General features: G+C 44.3%; 1 protein-coding gene across 2 annotated transcripts in view; it reads right to left on the bottom strand.

The window, feature by feature from the left end:
- The window catches only part of DLGAP1 (DLG associated protein 1), a 190,187-nt gene that overhangs the window by 12,127 nt on the left and 154,784 nt on the right, over positions 1-23,276 (bottom strand). For both annotated transcript variants that reach the window (XM_074985842.1, XM_074985843.1), the window contains exon 7: positions 7,526-7,947. In XM_074985842.1, the coding sequence (XP_074841943.1) occupies positions 7,526-7,947 (422 nt within the window). The remainder of the gene's footprint in view (positions 1-7,525; positions 7,948-23,276) is intronic.

Below are 23,276 nucleotides of genomic sequence, written 5' to 3' on the forward strand. Positions count from 1 at the left end.
CAGGTCATGTCGAGAGGCTGTTCGTAAGTGAATTAAAATACACTTTTCAGTGGGGGATGGGGATGTACCCCTTCCTTTTTGTTTTTAAAGAATGCATAATAAGTTTAATGCTCTATAATATCATTAGAACTAGGGACTACAGGAGTTCCAACTTCTGGCTACCCTTGAGTAGCTACTCCTTTAAAACCCCTCCCCCCAGCTGATTGTGAGATGCATACTGATGTTGCTTTCCTTTGTTACTGGCTTCTGCTGTCGCTCCTGCTGTAGCTAGTCAAGTGTCACTGATTTCCCTACTCCTTGAAAACACTAGAGTACTACTGAAAGAAATCTCCCTAGAAGGCAAAAAGTTCTTCTCAGTAGCTCAACACTGCTTTATAATACTTGTTGCATTTAGTTTGCAAGGCAGAATGCCCATTTCTCTGACTCAGTCAAAATCTCTAGTGCCAGAAACGGAAGGGCTAACGTGTACTGTTGTAAAATAAATAAAAATATAAATAAAAACACATTGGTGCACTTATCTCTGGCTAAAATCCTGAGACGCTCTAATCTTGGATATAAGTCACACTTATTCACTCAGTGAGTGAATAAGAGAAAATGACAATGGCTATGTCTACACTAGCCCCAAACTTCGAAATGGCCATGCAAACGGCCATTTCAAAGTTTACTAATGAAGCGCTGAAATGCATATTCAGCGCTTCATTAGCATGCGGGCAGCCGCAGCACTTCGAAATTGACGCGCCTCGCCGCCGCGCGGCTCGTCCCGACGGGGCTCCTTTTTGAAAGGACCCTGCCTACTTCGAAGTTCCCTTATTCCCATCAGCTGAATTTCGAAGTGCCGTGGCCGCCCGCATGCTAATGAAGCGCTGAATATGCATTTCAGCGCTTCATTAGTAAACTTCGAAATGGCTATTTGCGTGGCCATTTCGAAGTTTGGGGCTAGTGTAGACACGGCCAATGTGTCATAAAAGGACTGAGCAAATCTTAGGAGCAGGTGGAAGTGTGTGCAGGAGGAAAAAAGTATTTATTAAAGCATTAAAACTGACTACTTTAGTTCATAATGCAACACACAAAAATTTCAAAGCATGCAATCAATCCCTCCTGTTCATTAACTCCATCAAGATGAAGTCATAACCTATCATAGTAACCAGATATTTCTATTCTTACTAACCTGGAGCTCCCTCCCCTCATAAATCCACTTCTTGGTCTTGCCTGCGTGAGGAGAAGTTACCACCATTGATTGCTGTTCAGAAAAAACTATTCCACTATAGTTAGTTTAGCATATTTTATCTATTCTGGACTCACTCCCCCATGTAGGCACTTCCTCCTGGAAAAAGGTGATTTTTGCAAGCACAGTATTATTCTGGAATAAAAAATCACTTTCATTTCAAAATAAAATGCCCACATGGGGGAGTAACTATGCAATAGATATAGTGAAATACTGAATTTAGAATAGCTAAACTGTTCAATTTCCCTGGGTAGACATGCTTTTAATCTGGTATATTTGTAGAGTGGTCTAGCATATTGAGCACTGGGCAGGGACTCAGGAGACCTGAGTTCTTATTTCCATTGTGGGCAGTGGCTGTTGGGTAACCCCAGACAAGTCACTTCTCCCCTGTGGGCCTCAACTCCTCTCTATGTAAAATGGGAATAATGATGCTGACCTCCTTTGTAATGTGCTCAGACTATAGAATCTTTGGAGGAAGGACTGTCATTTTTAATTGTTTTGGATAATACACAAATAAACTCAGTCGTAGAGGAGCAAAAATGCAAAACAAAACAAAAATATAAGACAAAAAGAGGAGTCTGCTACATCTTAAAGAAGTTCGCCTGCATGTGTATCAAAAAAGAAATAGAAAAAGTGACAAAGAAATAAAACAGGTAATGTGAAAAATCATAATATGATGAGTCTTTTAAAATATTATTTGACCTCTAAACACAAACTATTTGCACTTTGATTATGAACGACCTCAGTGTCTAACAAAGAACAAAGCTGGTCTTTGCCCATGAAGTGGGTCTTTGCCCGCAAAAGCTGAAGCTCCAAAATATATCTGTTAGTCTATAAGGTGCCACAGACTTGTTGTTTTTGAAGATACCAACTAACACAGCTAACTCTCTGATAAAAACCAAAGGAACATCTTTAGGACTGTGGTTATAAAACCTGATGTTTGCACTGTGGTTGTAGCCATGTTGGTCCCAGGCTATTGGAGAAACAAGGTGGATGAAGTAATATCTTTTACTGGGCCAAATTCCATTGGTGAGAGAGGAGAGCTTGCCACTTGTCTCAGCCACCTTGTCTCTCCAACACCTGCCAGTCAGTCAGGAAGGAACAGCTGGATAGCTGAAGACAGGAGACTGGCTGATTGCAAGGATGAGCACCAGCAATAAGGGGAGGGTGGCAGAAAATAAAATGGATCAAGACTGATGTGTGTGTTGCAGATGTTAGTAGTGCCCTGTGCATATGAAACAATGCTGCTAAAGAGACAGTACAATCCATTTCCCAGCCAGGATGGACCAGCAGTTAGCCTATTTGTTCCACTAGACCTGCATTTAAATAACTCTAAGCATGACAAAAGCCAGGAAATTCAAAGTTAATTCTAACCCTGGTGTCTTTAGTTGGCTATTGAGGAAAAAAGAAGCTGACTGGAACAAGTTAAGGACTGACTCTACAACTTACAATGAGTAGCATTTATTTACACGGCTGATCGCATTGAAGATTAATGGCACTATTTGGCTTGAGTAAGTGCCACTCAATATGAATAAGCATTGCAGAGTAAGGACTTTGTCCTATGATTTACCTGTTTTTTATTCCTGTGACTGACATGCTCGCTAATTGTAGGTATTTTATAGCCTGTGGATTTGTCTCTTTTCTTTCTGTCTTTGTACACTGACAAGAATCACATTTGAAACTTGGCTCTTCTGAGGCTCTGGGACATAGGTTAGTGTAGGGGGAGTTAGGGAGAGGAATTACAGAAAAGAAGAACACAGGAAAGAGCCAGGAAATGGTAGGAATAACTGATTATTTTATTTGCGCATAATTAGGACTAAAAGAGTACCTCTGAGGGGCAAAGAGAAATTAATGGTTAGTTTTATTTTCTCTTACATAATCAATCTGGTATCTCCCCAAACTCTTCTTCCTTTTGTTCCTGAGTTTCATATTTCATATTTTGTTTGAAACAAGTTACTAAACATTTGCAAGCTCCACATTAATCTGTTATAGTTTGTTGCACTTGCTTAGCAGAGACCCTAGAAGTGAATAGCAGGGTTACTGCAGATTTGAGGCCAACTTTATGCTCCAAAAAAACCCAGAGGGGCACAGTAACTGAGGAGGGGCACAAATCTTGTTAAGTTCCTTTGTTTTCTTTTTAGTCATCTTTAATTTCTTCAGTTTGATTCATCTGTCTGTTACACCAGTATTACACTGGTACTTACACTCCTAAAACCCAGGACTTGTGGTGAACCTGCCCACTGTTTGCTTTGGATGGTCATTTGAAAGTTTAGGAATAAGAAGCTGGAGATGAACAGAAATGTTTCTTAAGATGCGTGAACTCAAAACAATTTTCAAATTCCTTTGAAACTCTACACGAACTTATTCAACACTTTTATTAATGACCTGTATGAGGAAAAGGATTGTATCCTCAGCAAATCTGTGGATGACACCAAGCTAGGGGACAGGTAGATACATTGGAGGGTAGGGATAGGGTCCAGAGTGACCTAGACAAATTGGAGGATTGGGCCAAAAGAAATCTGATGAGGTTCAACAAGGGACAAGTGCGAAGCCTACATTTGGGAGGGAAGAGTCACAAGCATTGTTACAGGCTGGGGAGTGACTGGCTAAGTAGCAGTGCAGCAGAAAAAGACCTGGGGATTACAATCGATGAGAGATTGGATATGAGTCAACAGTGTGCCCTTGTAGCCAAGAAGGCTAATGGCATATTGGGGTGCATTAGGAGGAGAATTTCCAGCAGCTCTAGAGAAGTTATTATTCTCCCCTGTTTGGTACTGGTGAGGCCACATCTGGAGTGCTGCATCCAGTTCTGTGCCCCACTCCCTCCCCCAAGTAAAGAAAGGATGTGGATGTACTGGAGAGGGTCCAGCAGAGGGCAACGAAAATGATTAGTTTCAGAGGAATAGCTGTGTTAGTCTGTATCTGCAAAAGCAACAAGAAGTCCTCTGGCACCTTACAGAGTAACAGATATTTTGGAGCACAAGTTTTAGTGTGTGAAGATCCACTTTGACAGATGCATCTGATGAAGCAGGTCTTTGCCCACAAAAGCTTATGCTCCAAAATATCTGTTAGTCTATAAGGTGCCACAGAACTTGTTGGAAATTATTAGGGAGCTGGACTACATGACATATGAGGGGAACTTGAGGGATTTGGGCTTATTTAGTCTGTAGAAGAGAAGAGAGATAGGCAGTTTGATAGCAGCCTTCAACTTCTTGAATGGGCAGGTGCTCTAAAGAGTATTAAGAGAGGCTGTTCTCAATAGTGATAGATGTCAGAACAAGGAGTGATGGTCTCAAGTTACAGAGTGGGAGATGCAGGTTGGACTCTAGGAAAAACTATTTTACTAGGGGAGAGGTGAAGCACTGGAATGTGTTACTTAGAGCGGTGGTGGACTCTCCATCCCTATAGGTTTTTAAGTCTCAGCTTGACAAATTCTTAACTGGGATGAATTAGTTAGGGTTGATCCTTCTTTAGGCAGGGAGCTGCACTCGATGACTTCCTGAGGTCCGTTTCAGCCCTAGTATTCTACGATTCTATGAAATCAATAAATGGACCTGCTTTTGTTTGTATCCACAATCTGCTGCAAATGTGCCTTGAGATCTTTTTTCTACTGATTGAAACCAGGACCAGAGGAGAATTTGGCTCTCTAATATTAGGTTTGTCAGAGTCTGCTGTGTGGTAAAGTTAGTTAAGAGTCTGATCCAAAGTCTATTGAAATGCATGGAAAGAATCCAGTTGATTTCATCAGGATTTGAATCAGGTGCTTAACACATGCTTAGGTTTGCATCCTTACTTCCAGCATTTTCCTTTCATAAAGAAAAAGCTCTATAATCATGGGTGAACTCAGAAAATAGCAAAGTATGCTTAAGAAGTATCAGGTGTCCTGAACTGAAAGAGCGAGCATACAGTGATAACATGGCATTAATTTACCAGCTATATATACTACATTTTTGTGAGGAAATGGTTTCAGATAAACTCAGCAAATTTCATACAATAAGTAGTTTATTACAAGAAAGAGCATATCTATGTATACTGGTATTTCTCCCTGTAATGACTGAAACTATATCCTGTGTTTTCATACACAGCAGTAGACTGCATTCCTAGTTAGAAAACATTCAGTCCCATCTGGTAGATTCATTCCCAGTTAGATAATACCAAACGTATCTATGTAACATACAATCTACTGTCAAATAGCAGTGAGCCGTCTCCCAGAGACAGCTGTTTCACACAAGGGCTGCATTGTCTGACAGAAGCTTGTATCATTTTACTTCAAGTGCTCAGGGAACAAGCATTCTGTCAGCTGCCATGGCATTGAAGAAAACTCTGGCTCCAGATTTTCATTATTTTGTTATCAGGCCAAAAATATACTGTGGACTGTCAGAACTGAAGGTTGAAAACAAGAGATGCATTCCTTGTTCTACTTACATTTTATCAATTACAAATCCCCTCCTTTTCTGCAATGTGTATGTGTGTGTGTGTATGAAAAAGACATGATTTACTTCTCCAATTCCTACAACAAGCTTTTGTTCTCAGCATGAGTAAGCTGGCTACCGTGGCCCTCACCATATGTTTTTATTTGGCTTCAGGTAGAACAGGAAACTCAGAGCTGCCGTGGAATGTAAAACACAAGGTCCTCAGGAAGCAGCTGTCACTTTTAAGAATTGCAGATGACATCACAAAGAAGCCAGAAACTCACTAATGATTGCTAAACAAGGTTGACCCCCTTAGCCTCTGAAACCTCCACCGAAACCAAGAAGTGCCAGTTAATAAAAAAACAGATAAATAATCTGCAGAATACATAAAATGTCATTTGTACTGTACATTGAGGCAATGGTAGAACCTATATAACTCTTACCTTACTAGTCCCAAATTAGAACTTTTCCACTGATTGCTAAAAATTTAAAGGTATTATAACTAAAAAGACACCTCAATACAACCACAAAGTTCTCACTGTATTAGCCTTACTGTATTCTCTTCCTCCACTTGTCCTAGATGAGTAATTGTTTGATGGGCAAGTAATGCTTTTGCCATAAACCCATTTTCAGTTGCTTACTATCTTCCCAAATGATAACCATTTCAACTGAAATTCTCCACGTTTGGTTTCTGTGTAAGGTTGAATAATTTCAGCAATATATTTCAGCCATTTCTGAGAATGATCCTAGTGAAAATTAAAAAAAACCCCAAGGTTGCAGTATGAATGTGCCAAATCTATGTGTTATATGCCCTATACTCACAAAATTTTATAATATTTGCATGTGTAAAATTAGAGGCCACATCCTGAAAAACTGCTCCAGAAAATCAGTGTATTTAGTTCAGCTCTGAAAGTGTGTCTGTGCATGTACACACATATAGAATGTAAAAACTGTCAGAGGAGTCAAAGTGAGAGAGAGAGAGAGAGAGAGAGAGAGAGAGAAGAGTAGGTTGACAAGGACACTGAAAATTCTCTGTTTGTGTAAGCAACTGAAAAAGTTGGTGCCTTTTCAAACTGACCCTTTTGAAATTTTTGAAATGTGACCTTCACTATTCAAAAATACAAGGGAACATAATATTGCTAAAGAAATGAAAATGAACAACATCAGTTACATTTAAGATTCTAAGAGGCAATTTAAACCAAGAGCTAAAAAGAACTAAAAGATACTTGATAGTGAACATTTAATTGTATGTTGAACAGTTTCTGCTGCACATGGTGTTTAATGCTCCTTTGGAAAACCACCTTCAAAACTGTGGGCACTGTAAAAATTAGTAACTTGGGTGCTGTTTGGTGTATAGATTCTTTAGTGTTTTCTGATTGTGCTTGGATGATATAACTTAAATTCTAGGTATAGTCTAAGTTCAGTGACAGGAAATTTGAGGTGCAATGCCCATTTACAATAAATTTTAGCACATAAAGAGGAGCATTTACCCATAAAACCGTATCTTTTTTACAGAATCATCCATAGCATAACCCAGAAAATGTATCCATACATTGTGGAGGCATATCTAAATAAGGCACATATATGTCTGACATACAAATATACATAAGACAGCTTAATTTCCACCCACAACCTTTTAGAAATTTAAATGATATCCAAGGAAACTATTATGGCCTGACTTTCTGAGCTGCTGAGCATCTGCCGTTCCCAAACTCAAATGGAGTTACAGGTACTGGGTGCTTCTGATATCCAGGCATACCATCTGACCATTGTAAACCTAAGTGGCAAATGGCCTTTTCAAACCCCACAGACTCCTGCTTACTTCATCAGGCTTTGGATCATTCTTAAATGCTTATTTCTAGCAGTGATATTGTACTCGGTTACTTACTGTCCTCAGGTAAGTTGCTTTCCCGTTCTTCTCTCTCCATTTGCTGGCACCAGCCCTCCATACGATCTCTTTCTGCCTGAAGAAGCTTCAGAAACCAGTGCCCATCTCTGGGACAAACTGACCTTTGAACAGCCTCCAGAGTATCTTCAGTTATAGAATCAATCCAAGGATCCGGAGGAGGTAAAATTGAAGGGTCAAACTCTGTATCAAAGTCGTCATCTACTGCACATGCATGATAATGGTTTCCTGACCCCTGTATGCTAACAGTGGAGGTGCTTGCATCTCGGGAGTATTGTCTTGATATTTGCCCAGTGCATGTATTGTCCTCCTGAGGATCCACTGATATTTCAAAATTTTCATGGAAATCCAGGTCGGCTTGCACAGCTGCTGTTACACTATTAGATCGAGTAAACCTGCGGAAGCTTGAAAGAACATAAAAATCAAATGCTTAGTTATAGAGATTTTCCTATGGCAAACATTCCAGTGAAAACTGATAATACAGGAAAAAGATGATATTCTAAGATTCTGCCTCAGAGGGAATGGCAGTCCCTCCATCAGATTTTATATAGAAAAACTAATTTATCTTTTCTCATAATGTTTATCACCATGGATTATTTTTCTTAAAACAAACTCCCCACAAATTTTGATTTGAACTTAACATTTGTGATTGTTTCTGGATTGACAAGTCTTGGGTTTAGGCCAAGATCTTTAGTGATAACTATTGACTTTGGACATCTTAAAAGGGCCTGATTGTAAGAAACTGTTGGACTTCCATTTTCTAAATAGTGTTTCCTTTTAAGATGTCTCAAGTTGAGTACCCACAAACCGAGGCAGCCGAACTTATTAGCTGCTTTCCAAAATGTTGGCCTGAAGTTTCCTGCATTATGCATAGTGAGAATCAATATCACTAATAGATGCAAGGGGAGTTCAGCGTCCATGTACATTTTGTTCTTGTTTCTCTGCTGAGGTTGCCAATAAGCTAACACCAGCAAGTTAATTATCTGAAGCATTTTTATGAAGGGGTGGGTAAGGAAAACTGTTTTCAACATAATTATTCTATAGGTTAATTTCTAGTTTACCTCAAATAGTTTAATTTACTTCTTCACAAAAAGTCATTATTGACAACTCTCAGAAATGTATTACAAGTCTTACAATATTGTTTTTTATGCAATTCTGTGATTTTCTAACTTCTGCCCTCAATTTCAGCATGTTCTGCCCATATTCACAATGGCCCATCTCCCATTATGGCCCGTATAAAGGACTGAAACTACACGCTACCCTCTGAAAGATAGTCACCATGTCCTAAGGTTTGTAGATGACAGCGAAACTCCCCTCAGCAAACATGGCCTACATTTCCTATTGTTTTTAATAGAGCTGAAGCCAAGCTACTCTGAGGGAAGAAGCCGTTTTGTCAGCATGTAAGGGCTAGACAGCAGATGGGAGAACATGGCCATATCAGGAATGGGACTGCTGGGGGAGTACGAATGGGGAGTGTGTTGAGGAAACAGAACAGGTAACTATGGTGAGTCAGAGAGAGGCAGACTGAGGCTAAGTCTTTACAGTATTGATGATGTAGGGTGTACGTAGCAAAATGCAGAGAAAAGCAGGCTGTGTTCACATTGTAGTGTTTAGGTACATGTCACTGAAAGACTCCAGTAGGCAGCCGGGAAAGGCTTCATCATCTCTTTTCACAGTGTGGAGGAAAAGGGTCAGGGAGGGGAAGGGACTGGGGAAGTCCCTCAATGACAGCCTTTTGCTGCTTCCAGATTCTTTCCTTGCAACAGGAAAGGGCGCCAGCCGCAGGAAGCTGGCGAGCTTTCCTCTTCTGCCTCTCTGCTGGAGTCTTCTCCTGTGGCAGGGAACCACTTCAGCATGAGGGAGGCAGCCGGACGCTACATAGCTGAAAATAGCAGTGCCGAGCGGAAGGCAAAGCTTGGGCGAACAGAGCTGCATATGCTATGTACTCAGATACGTACTCACTGCCTTCAAGCATGTCTTTACTCATCTAAGCTTGCCCTCCCTGGGAGCGCTGGTAGTTATATGCATGCCAGGTGTGTGTATAAACATCTGTTGAGAGGACATGCAGAAGTGGCAGGAGGCAGATGGGGGGGCACCAGAGAGAGTGAGGGGGAAGAGGAAAACTGAAGGGAGCAAAGAGGAGTGTCAGAGGCAGGAGGCAGACGGATGGGTGCCAGAAGGAACTGAGTGTGTTGTAGGAGAATGTGGCATGGCAGAGGTGGTGCATATGAAGGGTTGCAGGTTGTGAAGAGAAAGGGAGGGAAATACAGGGGTCAAGTGAATGTAGCAAGTAACTGAGGACTGGAGACCTGCGTGGGAGCAGAAAGGAAGAAACTGACCGAGACAGATGCCTAGCCTACCTCTTTGGGGAGAACGGGGAGAAGTAGAATGATGAACTAACTCACAAGGATGACATTTAAATTATCTCAACTAGGCTTCAAAGTGAACATCTACCTGCACTGGGTAGAGAGTGTTCATACTTTTCCACATTACTAAATCAGGCCATCTGCACTAGCGTCTGGCTGAATCTGTATTAGTTTACACTTGGTTCACAATCTGACAATCATCTCTGCAGCCCTAAGGCTCTAGGACCAGATTGGCCATGACTTCCTGGGCTGCTTGGCACAGCTTCCGTGTTGCAAAATTGACACAGAAACACTACCCCCCCTCAACACACACACTTAGGGCTTGTCTACACTACCACCTTCCTTTGAAGGAAGGATGGTAATTAGTGTGGTGGGAGCTTACTAATGAAGTCCTGTGGTGCATAATGGAGCACTCTTTAGCAAATTCCCCCCTTGCGGCAACTTCAAGTTTTAAACTTCGAAGTATCGGCTCACGTCTAGCCGCAGCTCAAAGTGCACACCCAGTTTGATCCCTTCCCTTCAAAGACCAAGGCTTTATTTTCAGGCCTAGCTTTCTAGGGGGTGAGAATGCTGGAGAGGCAGTACGCTGGATTCAGGGGACCTCATTTTCATTTGCTTCCCTTTACATTCTCTTCTTGTTATGCCACTGAAGAATTAGTCCAGGTTTAACTGAGAGCAAAATTTGGTCAATTGTATTTAATCCCTGGTGGACTGATGGATGGGAGGGAGCATCCTGCATCATTTAATAGTGACTATCCAGGCAAAGAGACTCACTGAGAGACTTCAAAGAGAATCTCCTTTAATTCAATTGGAGCAGAAGAAGAATGGCTATTGATATGATGTGCCTTTGAGAGGCACAGCAAGGCAAAGTGGGAATTGGAAGGGGCTTCTCAATACCAAAACTGACCTGGGGATTCTGCAGGAAATTGTTAACAATACCCATTGTCTTCTCAGTAAAACAAATGTGCCATATTTGCATTTTTTAAACTTATCATCATATATAGAGAGAGTCTTTTTCACATCATACAAAATAATGCTTTTAATGAAGTAACTGTTTATGTGCACTTGTTTTGAAACAGGTGGTTCGGTGATGCAAAAGTCAATTATCCAGTTACAGCTTCACATGATAGACTCCATTTGCATTGAAATGACAAAGTATGATGCTCCCAGATTACTTCAGGTTTACAGCATTTATTTATTCTTTAATTAGAAAACTCTTTCTCTCCATTTTCTCATTTTCTATTTCAGACATGATCCACAGGTAGAAGGAAAACCAAAAAATAATACATGTCTCTTCTAATGACTATTAATATTATAGTTCAGCAATTGTGGAGGGAGAGCAATTCCTTTAATATGGACAGAATTTCTTCTCCATGCCCTTCAAGAGGTTGCTTGTGATTTCACCACAATGTGTGAGTCTTAGGGCTTGTCTACACTTGCAGAACTGCACCAGTGCACCTGTTCCACAATAGTGCTTAGTGAAGATGCTGCTATCCCCACAGGAGATCACCTGTCAGTATAAGTATCACTCCTCACTTATAGGTGATAACTGCATCAATAAGAAAAGCAGTCCTATTAATAGCACTGTCCACACCACGCATTAAGTTTGGTACATCCGTGTTGATCAGGGGAGTGGATTTTCTACATCCTTAAGCAATATAAATATAGTGACATAAGTTGGTAGTGTAGACCAAGATTGATTTAGAGCTTGTCTGTGCTAGGACTGAGGCTGCAGTGATTGATCCACCAGCAGCTGATTTACTGAGTCTAATAAAGACCCACTAAATCAACTGCCGATCACTCACATGTTGACTTGGGTACTCCAGCAGAATGAGAGGAGTAATGGGAGTTGACAGGAGAGTTTTTTCTCTTGACTCCCTGCAATGTGGACCCCACAGTAAATAGATCTAAACTGTGTTGACTTGAGTTATGCTATGAATGTAAAGGCTTAGCTTGACCTGTCCCTGTAGTACAGACCTGCCCTTAGATGCTGATATGCTTCTGTCTTAGTATCTGTAGCTATGTCTACATGTAAGCACCTTTTGGAAAGGCTGAAAATTGAATGGGGGCATTCAAAAGCATGGCTTTCTAAAGATAGCGACCACACATAAAAGTCGGATTCAACCGTTGATCTACCCTTTCGAAAGAGCACTGTGTTCTTTTGAAAGGGAGCGTCCACATGGCTCCAGGCACTCTTTTGAAAGAAAAGAAGGGAGCTGGAAATGCTGAGTACAGGATTGCATGGCCCACAAGCCCTTCTGGGGCTGCAGCCAGCCGCTCCTAGAAGGACCCCTTCCCAACACCCCCAGCCTGCATGAGCTGAGTGCTGCCTAGCTGCCCCCAGCCAGGCAGAGCTCAGTGTGCACTGGCATGGAGTCCCAGCTGCTGCTCCTGGCTGAGGACACATTGTTCTTGGAGACTGTGCTGGCACCGCTGTGCACAGTCATCACAGCCGCCCCCCCATCTACTTGGGTGGCTGAGCAGCCCCACTGGGGCCATGGAGTCCCTGCACCCAGAACCCTGCTGTCCCCGCTCCCCACCCCCCGGGTGCCCCAGCATCTCTGGAGCCACTCCAGCAGCACCGACTGGTGGGATAGCCTGGTGCTGGGGGAGTGGGACATGCCTGATGGATCCGCAACTTCCACACGAGCAGGCAGATCTTTCACAAGCTCTGCCATTGGCCTGCCCCCACACTCAGGCACCAGAACACCTGCATGCGGCCCACTATTTCCTTTGAGAAGCAGATCGCCATAGCCATACAGAAGCTGGCTACTCCAGACTCCTATTGCTCCAGTTCGGGGTGGCCAAGGCCACCATCAGGGCTGTATTCATGGAGGTAAGCCGTGCCCAGGTCATACGGTCTCTACAGGGAGGGGGCTCCCGGGCAAGGGAGACCCTTGTGGCGGGGGGGCAGGGAGGAGGCCAGGAGAGGTCCAGGAATGCCCCGCCACACTCTCACAAGAGCACATGTCCTCCCTCCCATGTAGGTTGTCTGGGCTATCAACGTCATGCTGCTCCACACGGTTATCCACCTGGAGGATCCAGATGCCACTGTTGCGGGATTCACTGCACTCGGTTTTCTGAACTGTTTTGGCCCCCTGGATGGGATGCATATCCCCATCTGTGCCCCAGCACACAGCGCTGGCCGGTACGTGAACTGCAAAGGCTGCCGTTTGGTGATGCTCCAGTCCCTGGTGGAGTCCAGAGCCTGGTTAATGGACATCTATGTGGGCTGGGCTGGCTGGACACATGATGCCTGTGTGTTTCGGAAATCTGGGCTCTGGTGGTGCGTGGAGACCAGGACCTTCATCCCCCAGCAGGAGATTCCAGTTCGGAGTGTCACCATGCCGCTCTGTACGGTGGCAGACGCTGCCTACCCCTTGTAGCCTGGCTAATGTGGACCTATATGGGCTACCTTGACCCCACCCAGGAGGCATTCAACACCCCCATGAACTAGGCCCACAACATGGTTGAGCAGGCCTTCAGGCACCTTAAGGGGTGGTGGTGGTGCCTCCTCTCACGGCTAGCGGTCAGGGTGCTGAACATGTCCAAGTTGGTGGGCACCTGCTGCGCCATCCATAACATCGTGGAGGGTAGGGGGGATGCCTTTGTGCATAGGTGGGTGGCTGAGGCTGAGTCCAGCCCTGGGTACGAGCAGCTGGGCACTGCCACCTTTTGCCAGGCCCACCAGGATGGGCTCCACATCAGGGAGGCTCTCTGTTGGAGCTTTGCTGATGGGCCTCAATGACCCTCCTCCTGCAACTATCCCCCCCACACATTGACCCCTCACCATCACCACTGCCACCACCACACCCACACATCCACCCTTCACCACCCCTTCAGGAAGAGCACGGCACATGGGGGTGTTTGTCAAATAAAAAATGTACGATCCACTACTGAAACTGTTCAGTGAATGAACATAAACCTATGTAGAGAGGGAGGGGGGCATACTATGTACCTTGGGGGGACAGGAGGGACCGCAACCTGGAGGGAGGATGGGAGGGATCAGTCCATGGCTGGGGTGGATGGCCACAAGCCCCATCGGCCCCGGGATCCCATCCCTCCCCAGGTCTGGGGTCCTCAGTGGGGCTGGGATGGGATGGGGAGCACTGGGAGACATGGCCATGGGAGGGGCTCGGTAAGGTGGGCAGCAGGGGGAAAAGAGGGTGGGCCACATTGGTCACGTGCTCCTGGAGGATGCCACTAATGTCCTGCAGGTTGGCCATGAGCCTGTCCCTGCTGGCCATGTTGGCCTCGGTGAGGTGAAAGTGCTGCTCAAGCTGGGTTTACACGTGGGTCTTGGCCTGGTGGTGGCTGGCCGTGTCATTCTCCGTCCGCTGGGGGGGTCGTCTCCGTCTGTGGGCCTGATGTTGTAATGCATGGGTGGGTGCCTGGGTGCTCTCCATCTCTGCTTGGGGGGCTCTCCAGGACAACGGAGGGCACGGCGCTCTCCTGACCCTTGGATGGTGCAGCTACATGGAGAGAAGGACGGCATGTCAGCACTGTATTATGGCCCTTGGGGCTGTGACTATGGGACCACATCCCTCCCCCTCAGGGCACCATCCCCCCTCCTGGGGGCACCACGTCCCATCCAAAGGCACCATAGCCATGTTGCATCTCGGGCAGTTAGGGGTTCCCAGCCAATGTGGAACAGTCCCTGGGTGCAGTCCAGCCCTGACTACCTCTTGTCATGTGTGCAGCTCACGGTGCTGTCTACAGGGGTGGGTGCTGACCATTGCTGGCAGCTGTCAAGGAGTGCCAGGTACCACACAAGGCTGGGAAGTGAGTGGACTGGGACCACTGGTCATGTGTGTGGCCCACTGGCAGGTGCATCGCCCCCACCCCACAGGCCAGGGTGCGTGCCCTGCTGTGTACTTACAGAGGGTCCCTCGATGAAGTCCGGTGATGCCTGGATCGCAGTCGCCCAGCTGGATGACTGGAAAGGCAAATCGATCGTGAGGTTCCCCTCCTCACTCAACCACTCCGTGGTGGTGTCTGGCTCCTGGCTTCCCAGTCCTGGCTGCTCCTCTGCCTCCAGCTGTGGCTCATCCGCAGATGTATTGAGGACGGCAGGTGGTGGGGAGCTGTCCCAGGGCCCCAGGATGGCCTGTAGCTCCCTGTAGAAGGGACAGGTGGATGGACCTGCCCTAGAACAGCTGGCTTTGTCCCGGGCTTGGGCATAGCCCTGCCGGAGCTCCTTCACCTTACTGTGGACTTGGTCCGCAGTATGCGCTGTGTGCCCGGGGTAAAGAGGCCATGGGTCAGGTGGGCGAATATTGTAGCATTTTGCCGCTTGACCCCTGTTTCGCTGAGGACCTCCTCTCCCTTCCAGAGTCCAAGGAGGTCTCTCAGCTCCCACTCCATCCAGGAGGGTGCCCTTCTTTTTTTTCTCTGTTCCAGGCCCCTGTGAGGCCCCAAGGGGCTCCTATGGCGGGTAGCTGTTGGTCATTCTTGTGGTTTTCCGTTTTGGAGGGTGGGTGAGAGGCATGCTGCAGTCAGCTCATGGCTGTGCTGCTAGCATGCTCTCAGCTTCCTGCCCTGGAGTTTCTGGTCCATATCACTTTAAGGGCAGCCAGATGCAGGGATCAGAGAGCCCCACTGCTGTGGGCCACACCGTCCCCGTGCTCCAGCTGGTCGGCACCATGGTGGACTCCTCTTTCAACAGAGCAGGCTGTGGAGAATCCACATGTGTATTCTTTCCAAAGAGTATTTTGGAAGGGGACCCTATTCCTGATATGGGATTGGGGTTGGGATTTTGAAGTCTGCACTGCATTCCTTCAATTCCTTTTGAAAGAACATGTTTCGCTTGTAGACTCTCTTTGCATTCTTTTGAAAGACGGCCGGAGAGTTCAGAGTTTCTTGCATGTGTAGACCCAGCTTGTGTGAACAGAACCGCTATTTGAACAGCTGCAGCTAATGTTCTGGCTTTACGAAACAAGACCCACATGTGAAAACATCAAGCTCTGCTTACTCGGATGATGCACTGCCAGAGGCATCACATTTTAAAACTTGTAAGAGTATATCCTTAGTGTTTTCAACATGGGCTAGTGCCACCAATGACAGACTTTGCTGAACATATAAAAGAGAACGGCCTATTTACTATTCTTGCCTAACAGACTATTCTTCGTACTGGACTGTGTAAATGTACCGGCCTTCACAAGAAAAATGACTTGTCAATATAGAATACAGCATCAGTTTAGAATTAAGTTACTCAAGGCTGTGTCTACACTTAAACTGAACCAGAAGCCACCTGCTACAAGACAGGCCTCGCAAGGAAAACAAGAGAACACCACTGAACATCACATACAACCCCCACCTATGGCCTCTCCAGCATATCATCAGTGATCTGCAATCCATCCTGAACAATGATCCTTCACTCTCACAGACCTTGGGAGGCAGGCCTGTCCTTGCCTACAGATGGCCTGCCAACCTTAAACAAATCCTCACCCGCCACTACAAATCACAAACCAGTGACTCTAGGCCTGGAACCAGCCCCTGCAATGGTCCTCGCTGCCAACTCTGCTCACATATCTACACCAGTGACATCATCACAGGACCTAACATCAACCATACCATCAGGGGCTTCTTTACCTGCACAGCTACTAATATAATATATGCCGTCATGTGCCAGCAATACCCCACTGCAATTTACATTGGCCAAACTGGACAGTTTCTCTGTAAAAGAATAAATGGACATAAATCAGACATCAGGAACGGTAATGTACAGAAGCCGGTGGGGGAACACTTCAATCTCCCTGGACGCTCAGTGGCAGATTTAAGGGTGATAGTTCTGAAAGAAAGAAATTTCAAAAATCAAGTGGTGGGGTGGAGGTTTCTGGGCTGCAGTTCATTTGCAAATTTGACTCCATTGACCAGGGATTGAATGGAGACTGGGAGTGGCTCGCAGCTTTACAAAACCAGCTTCTCTGCCCTGGGTGTTAATATCTCCCCATTAGACTCTAGCAAAGGCTCACATCCCCCTGTCTGATCTGATTTGTTTTTTCCTCTTTTGATAAGTACTGTTGATACTGGGCCATTTCCACCTTGCTGAATAGACCTTGTCAGCTCTGGCCCTCCCTTTCACTGGGACCCCACTCTTTAAATACCCCTATGAAACCACCGCCCCGCCCCATGCCCTCATGCATCTGATGAAGTGGGTCTTTGCCCACGAAAGCTTATGCTCCAAAATATCTGTTAGTCCATAAGGTGCCACAAGACTTCTTGTTGTTCTCAAAGCTACAGACTAACACGGCTACCTCTCTGACACTTCCTTGCAGACTCTCTGCAGACTCCCTGAGAACCCTGCAATGGGCAAGGTTCTCTCCCTTTGACATAGATAATCCATCTATCTCAGGGTATGTCTGTACTTATGGGAAGATCACTGCGCGTTGACCTATCTTCCAGAGTTTGATTTTGCTGCATGTGTGAGGATGCAACAAAATCGATCTCTCTGGACTCCACCTTTGACCCTAGTATTCCAGGCTATCGCATGGGGTAAGGGACGTTGGCACAAGCCCGAAGAGCCCTGATCTACGCTAGGGTTGAAAGTAGAATCTGATATGCTAATGGCATAGGTAGAATTGCATGCCTGGAATGGACTTTGTTCCCTAGTGTAGACCAGGCCTCAAAGGTAACTAGGTCGACAGAAAAATCTGTCCAACACTAGCACTTCTATGATCCGACCTAACGCTGTCTACACCAGAGGTTAGGTGAATATAATTATGTTGCTCAAAGGTGTGGATTTTTTAAACCCCTAAGCAATGTAGCTGGGTAACCCTAACCTTTTAGCATGGACCTAGCCAAAGAAATACAACTTTAATTGAAATGAAATAACCTGTTCTGTTCTTACAAAATACCATCCATCCATCCATCTCCTCTCTGCTTAAGCCAGTTAAAATTCTATGCTATATACATGACAGAACTGCTAGTGAAAACAAATAATAATAACAACAAAAACAATGCAGGAGAGTTTCTATGGCCAATGTGCAAAGTTCACAATGTCTTTACCCAGATGGAGCATTCACAACTAGTTAAGTCTTTCTGAGAAAGAAAAAAAAATGTTTGTAAATCGCTGACTGTCAGGGTAAGGATCTAAAACCACGAATTCATGGACTTGCCTCTTCCCCTGCTTTCAGATTCAGTTATTTCATGCTCGTTTGTGCCCTGCAGGGGTAAGGTGCAATAATTACTACTTTGGAGAATAACAGATAGCTGGCCTAAGGTGCAGAAAACCATGAAACTGCAGACTGGATAAACCAGTATGGAGCACAATACAGTGTCTGTTCTAAACAGCAACAGCAGGGTCACTCCTTAGCATTCATCTTTCTGCTGCTTCTTTGTGTTCCTTTTGAGAAACATGTTTACATTGCTATTGAGAGCAATTCTCCCCTCTTTTCCAAGAGGTTGCAAAGCATCTTACAGATGGCAGGTCACAAAGGCACATCTAATACTTTCAACCAGCTTCATTATGTACCTATTGGTTCTGTTGTCTCTTGCATTGTGCTTGTCTGCCAGGGTTATGGGGATGATAACTAAACAAAACAAGCTGTGGAAAAGCCTAGCAGATTCAATGTCATTGACATGCGTGTCTTGTGATGGCAAGATCTCGAACCATATAGTTTCAAGATTCATGTCAAACAGAGGTAATAGAAAAAAAGAGCTATCAAATCTTTTATTTGTAACTATCTTTCTCTCCCTTTCAGGTAGGACTCTGCTTTCAGATCTAAATGGCCTTTAAATTGGAATGTTACTTCTCTATTGTTGTTCTATGTTATTATGATTTTTAAAAATTGCACAGTGAAACTTTTTTTCACTTCACAGAATAAGTGGGGACAGACAGTGTTGCATATCTGAACAAAGTCTGTATGAATCTTGGCACCTTAGCAGAAGTACAGACTGGAGATGCCTCATGTTTATTATTATTTGAGAGATCTGTCAAGCAATAAATGAATAGACTGCAAGATAAAACTGTAAAACCCCAATTATTTGCTGGCAGATTATTTTTTGTGCTAAAGCCACACAAGCAGGAACCCATGTGTTAATGTTAATGCCACAGAATGTAAGCCAAATTAGATCCCAGGTGAAAAAGGCAGCACAAGAAGGATGATCGTGGTCCACAAATGAACAAAAGCCAGAGTAAAAAGAGGACTCTCTTTCATAAAATCATAGAATACTAGAACTGGTAGGGACCTTGAGAGTTCACCAAGTCCAGTACCCTGCCCTCATGGCAGGACCAAGCACCATCTGTATCATTGTTCTTTTCTTTTCATAACATTTTAAGTGATGGCAGAAGTCTTGGTCTATTTTTCTATGTTTGATTGGAAATAATTTGCCTCTGTAATTTAGCCTCTTTAGCTTATGTTATTGCTCTAACTTAGTAAGTTAAAACCTCAAAAATGAGATACTCCATGTGAAAGAGTCTCAGTGTACATAGTAGGGAAAAATCATATGTACTAACCAGAGAAACACTGTGATCAGGGGAAGATAGAACCTTTCCTTGGTGGGGAGGGACTTAAGTGGGTGTTTCACACCCATTTTGCTCCAGGACAGTATTCTTGGTCAGTGAAATGTGTTATTTCACTGTCTGCAAATTTCTTCCTAATCATCTCCGAACCAATTATAGTTACCCATGCACAATGTGAATGGGAGGTATGGCCAGGGAATATCATAGGGGCAAAGATGGGAGGGAAGGAGATACCCCAGGGGCCTCGATTGGGCTGGGACAGTTTGTGGGTAGCAGAGAGAGGGAATTACCATGGAACTGTGGGCAAGGCACTACAGAGGCACTGCAGCTGAATTGGTTTAGACCTGTACTAGTAAGGCTGTGGGACAACTCTGATTAAACCAATGCAGAATGGCTATCCTGGGTGCACTGCAAGGCTTGCGCTTCAGTTAATTTGACACAAGTAACTGAAAAACAAACAATTCAACTCCTAGGGAGGGAGCCTTGCTGCGGGGGGAGTGGCGCCTGGCTCGGAGGGTGGAGGCATATGGCAATCCATTCTATTTCTTTTGGACACCACTGCCTAGGATAGAAGAGGCCTTAGGTGGTCTTTTCAGGTCAAGGTTGAGTCAGAAACGAATGGAAAGATCAGCAAGCAGAGAAAACCAAGGACTGCAAAATAAATCTGCATGAACTTGACTGAACCTATAAAAATGAAGACCCACGTTTTGAAATGTTCCCTTACATGAGTGAGAAGCTAGCAGACTCATCTGAGAACTAGAGTGATATGGTTAAGCACGCTGAAAGCACACATGAAAAAGTTCAGCATCAATGTCAACACTTGGGAGAACCTTGCCCAAGATCGTCCCCAGCACAGAACGGTAATCCATGAGGGGGTGGCACAGTTTGAGAGGTCCTGCCACAGTGCAGATGAGGAGACGTGGAGAAGAAGAAAGGAGCATCAAAAACTTCCCCGTGCCCCTCCAACAGCTATCAACACCTGCCCATTCTGTGATAAGATCCACAGCTCCAGAACTGGGCTAAGCAGCCACCAACGGATTCACAAGTAGGAGGGTGACATGAAGACGCTCTACTAGTTATTAAGTGACCACCAAGGGGAAAAAATAGAGCAAAAAAAGGGGAAAAAGGGTTAGTATTGGTGGGATGAGAGGTGGGTGAGTTATAAGGATATACACTGTCTTTGTATGTGTGAAAAGATAGACCAGGGCATCGGCACTTAAGCAATATTGCAGAGCGGGGGCTTGCAACCAGTGTGAAAGCGTTATGACAATGAATGGAAAAGGGGATACAGGGTTGGATAGAAAGCATAATGGATTTGGACCCATGGCATTTTTGTATATGGACAATATTACAGAGATAATGACAGGCAAATTTATAAACACAGATACTGTGGGATGAGGAAGAGTGCTCTGAGTAAAATATCTCTCAAGGTCATGTTTAGTGAAGGCACATGGAAGGCACATTTAAAAATCAGAACAGCCTATGTCACTCATGGCTGTTGAAAAATATGCTGTGAGTAGTTAGACAACTGAATAGTTAGGTCAACCTAACTCCTGGTGTAGATGCAGCTAGGTCAGTGAAAGATTGTCTCAGAAAGATGGATTTATTACGTCTAAAGAAAGTCCCCTTTAGTTGATGCAGAGAGGATCTGCGTGGTGGTGCTGCAGCTCTGACACTGCAGTGCAGACACTACAAGAAGAGCTAGGGCTGTGTGTTGGGGACCCTCCATTTGTGTGAAAGAAGCACTCCTGTTTCTTGAGATATTTACATGAAGAAACTGAGACAAAGTCTCTTGTTTATGTGGTCTGAACACAAAAGGTGAAGAGTCATTAAGGAAATAAAAGACATGGAGAGTTTCATCAGCATGAGAATGAAGACTGAGGATAGTGATAAGATGACCAAAGGGTATAAAACCCATAGAATGAGAGGGCTGAGAAAATATGGACCTTGTAAAATGCCATAGGGGAGGGCTCTTGGCATAGGCGAGGCCAACTTTGTGGCTTTGTGACACGTTGATTTGGCGAGTGCACAAAGACAAATGATCCAATTAATATTTTTATCATCTTAGAACAACAAGAAGTCCTGCAGCACCTTATAGACTAACAGATATTTTGGAGCATAAGCTTTCATGGGCAAAGACCTGCTTCATGTGATGGGGGTGCCCATGAAAGCTTTTGCCTACGAAAGCTTATGCTCCAAAATATCTGTTAGTCTCAGGTGCCACAGGACTTCTTGCTGTCCTTTTAGAGTTAAGTCTTCTAAGGTGTTTTACCTTCCAGTACCCTGGAAGATAATTCAACAGGGCTATTTTTTTTCTTGTCACACCCATCCATTTGAAATGTGCTCTCAGGGATTCTGCAGATGTTACGGTTTAGGGCCAGGAAGAATGCACTACGTTTGCAAGTCTGTTCCTTTAAAAGATATTCATTAAAATGTCCTCCTTCACTGTGTTAACAAAATGTTAACAAAATGTATAGGAGTGCCAAATTGTGATGATAAGCCTTTTGAGTCTTGAGTGCACTCATTTTCTGACTATTAGGTTGCTGTCTTTTATCAGTCAGTTCCTTTCTGGACATACATGATGGATTACTATTTGCCGTTCTGCTCAAAACAGCAGCAGCCTCAACTTTATCACAAAAGGAATCCCACAACACAGCTGCCCTTAGGTAATGCAGAAATACTGCTATCTCAGTATAGACCTTGACAGTTAAATCCTATCTCTTGATTTCCCTCTCTAGAACAATAAAAACAAAACAAAACAAAACAAAACAAAAAAAGAAATGCTGGGTAAGTAAGGCATTTAGTATAAGTGGTTGCCTTATTTTGGACACTTATTTCTTTTGTGCTTGGGGAGGAGTTAAATGGCTGTCATCACCTATTCAAATGTGCTAATTTACTTAACACTAGAAAAGTGGGGGTGGGGCTGGGCTGAAGGCTCAGGATGCTATGTAAAGGAATGTGTTCCAGAAAGAGATGTTTCAACAGTTAATGAGGAACTTACTTAGCAACAGCATAACGGGGTCACTACAGTTCACATTTCCTCCCTTGAAGTCTCTTTAATCTTTTAGAGCCATGACAGAAATGCTCAGAAGATAATGAGACTCTGGTCTATTTGGTTTGAGATTTGGTTATAATCTTAGTGAAGGTGCAATAGCCAAAAAGAGAAAATTGGTGCTAAATATGCTTCTGACCCACTCTCTACTACAGTCACAAAGAGGAAGCCGTGCTAGTCTATACACTATCAAAACAAAAAGCAGTCAAGCAGCACTTTAAAGACTAGCAAAATGGTTTATTAGGTGAGTCTGTCCCATGAAAGCTCACCTAATAAACCATTTTGCTAGTCTTTAAAGTGCTACTTGACTGCTTTTTTTCTACTACAGTCAGTGGGCCAAATTCTGCTGACTGTATGAAAGTGGCAGGCCCAGCTGAAAGTGGTTCATATTTGCTGAGGTTTCCCATCACTGAGACTCTGCAGAGGGGGGCTCTTCTCCCCCTGCCTGGTATGAGGCAGTGCTTCATGGTGGCCCTTTATGCTACTCCACAGTGGCTTTTGGGCTAGTGCCTCATGTCCTGAGAGGATGGAGAAAATTCTGCCCCTCACTCAGCTCTCATATTAAAAGCCACTGAGTAAGGTTTGTGCAAGGATCGGGATTTGCCCTATTGTTTGCTTGGTCATAAATTAAACGTACAAGGTAGAAGTCTTTTTGGCAATTTCTGGACAGAGATGGTCCCGTGAAGTGTGCTCCGGTAAGGAAAAAATAGCATAAATGGCAGGAATGGGCTTTTTTATTTCAAGCACTAATTTAATAAATGACTCTAGAAGAGAGACAAGTTTTATAAACTAACTGTTTTGTGTAAATGTTGCATAACAATCTTAGTCAGGGATAATCTACTTAAAATGTGA

The sequence above is a fragment of the Carettochelys insculpta genome, chromosome 2, assembly GCF_033958435.1.
Source record: "Carettochelys insculpta isolate YL-2023 chromosome 2, ASM3395843v1, whole genome shotgun sequence".
Taxonomy (NCBI): Eukaryota; Metazoa; Chordata; order Testudines; family Carettochelyidae; genus Carettochelys; species Carettochelys insculpta.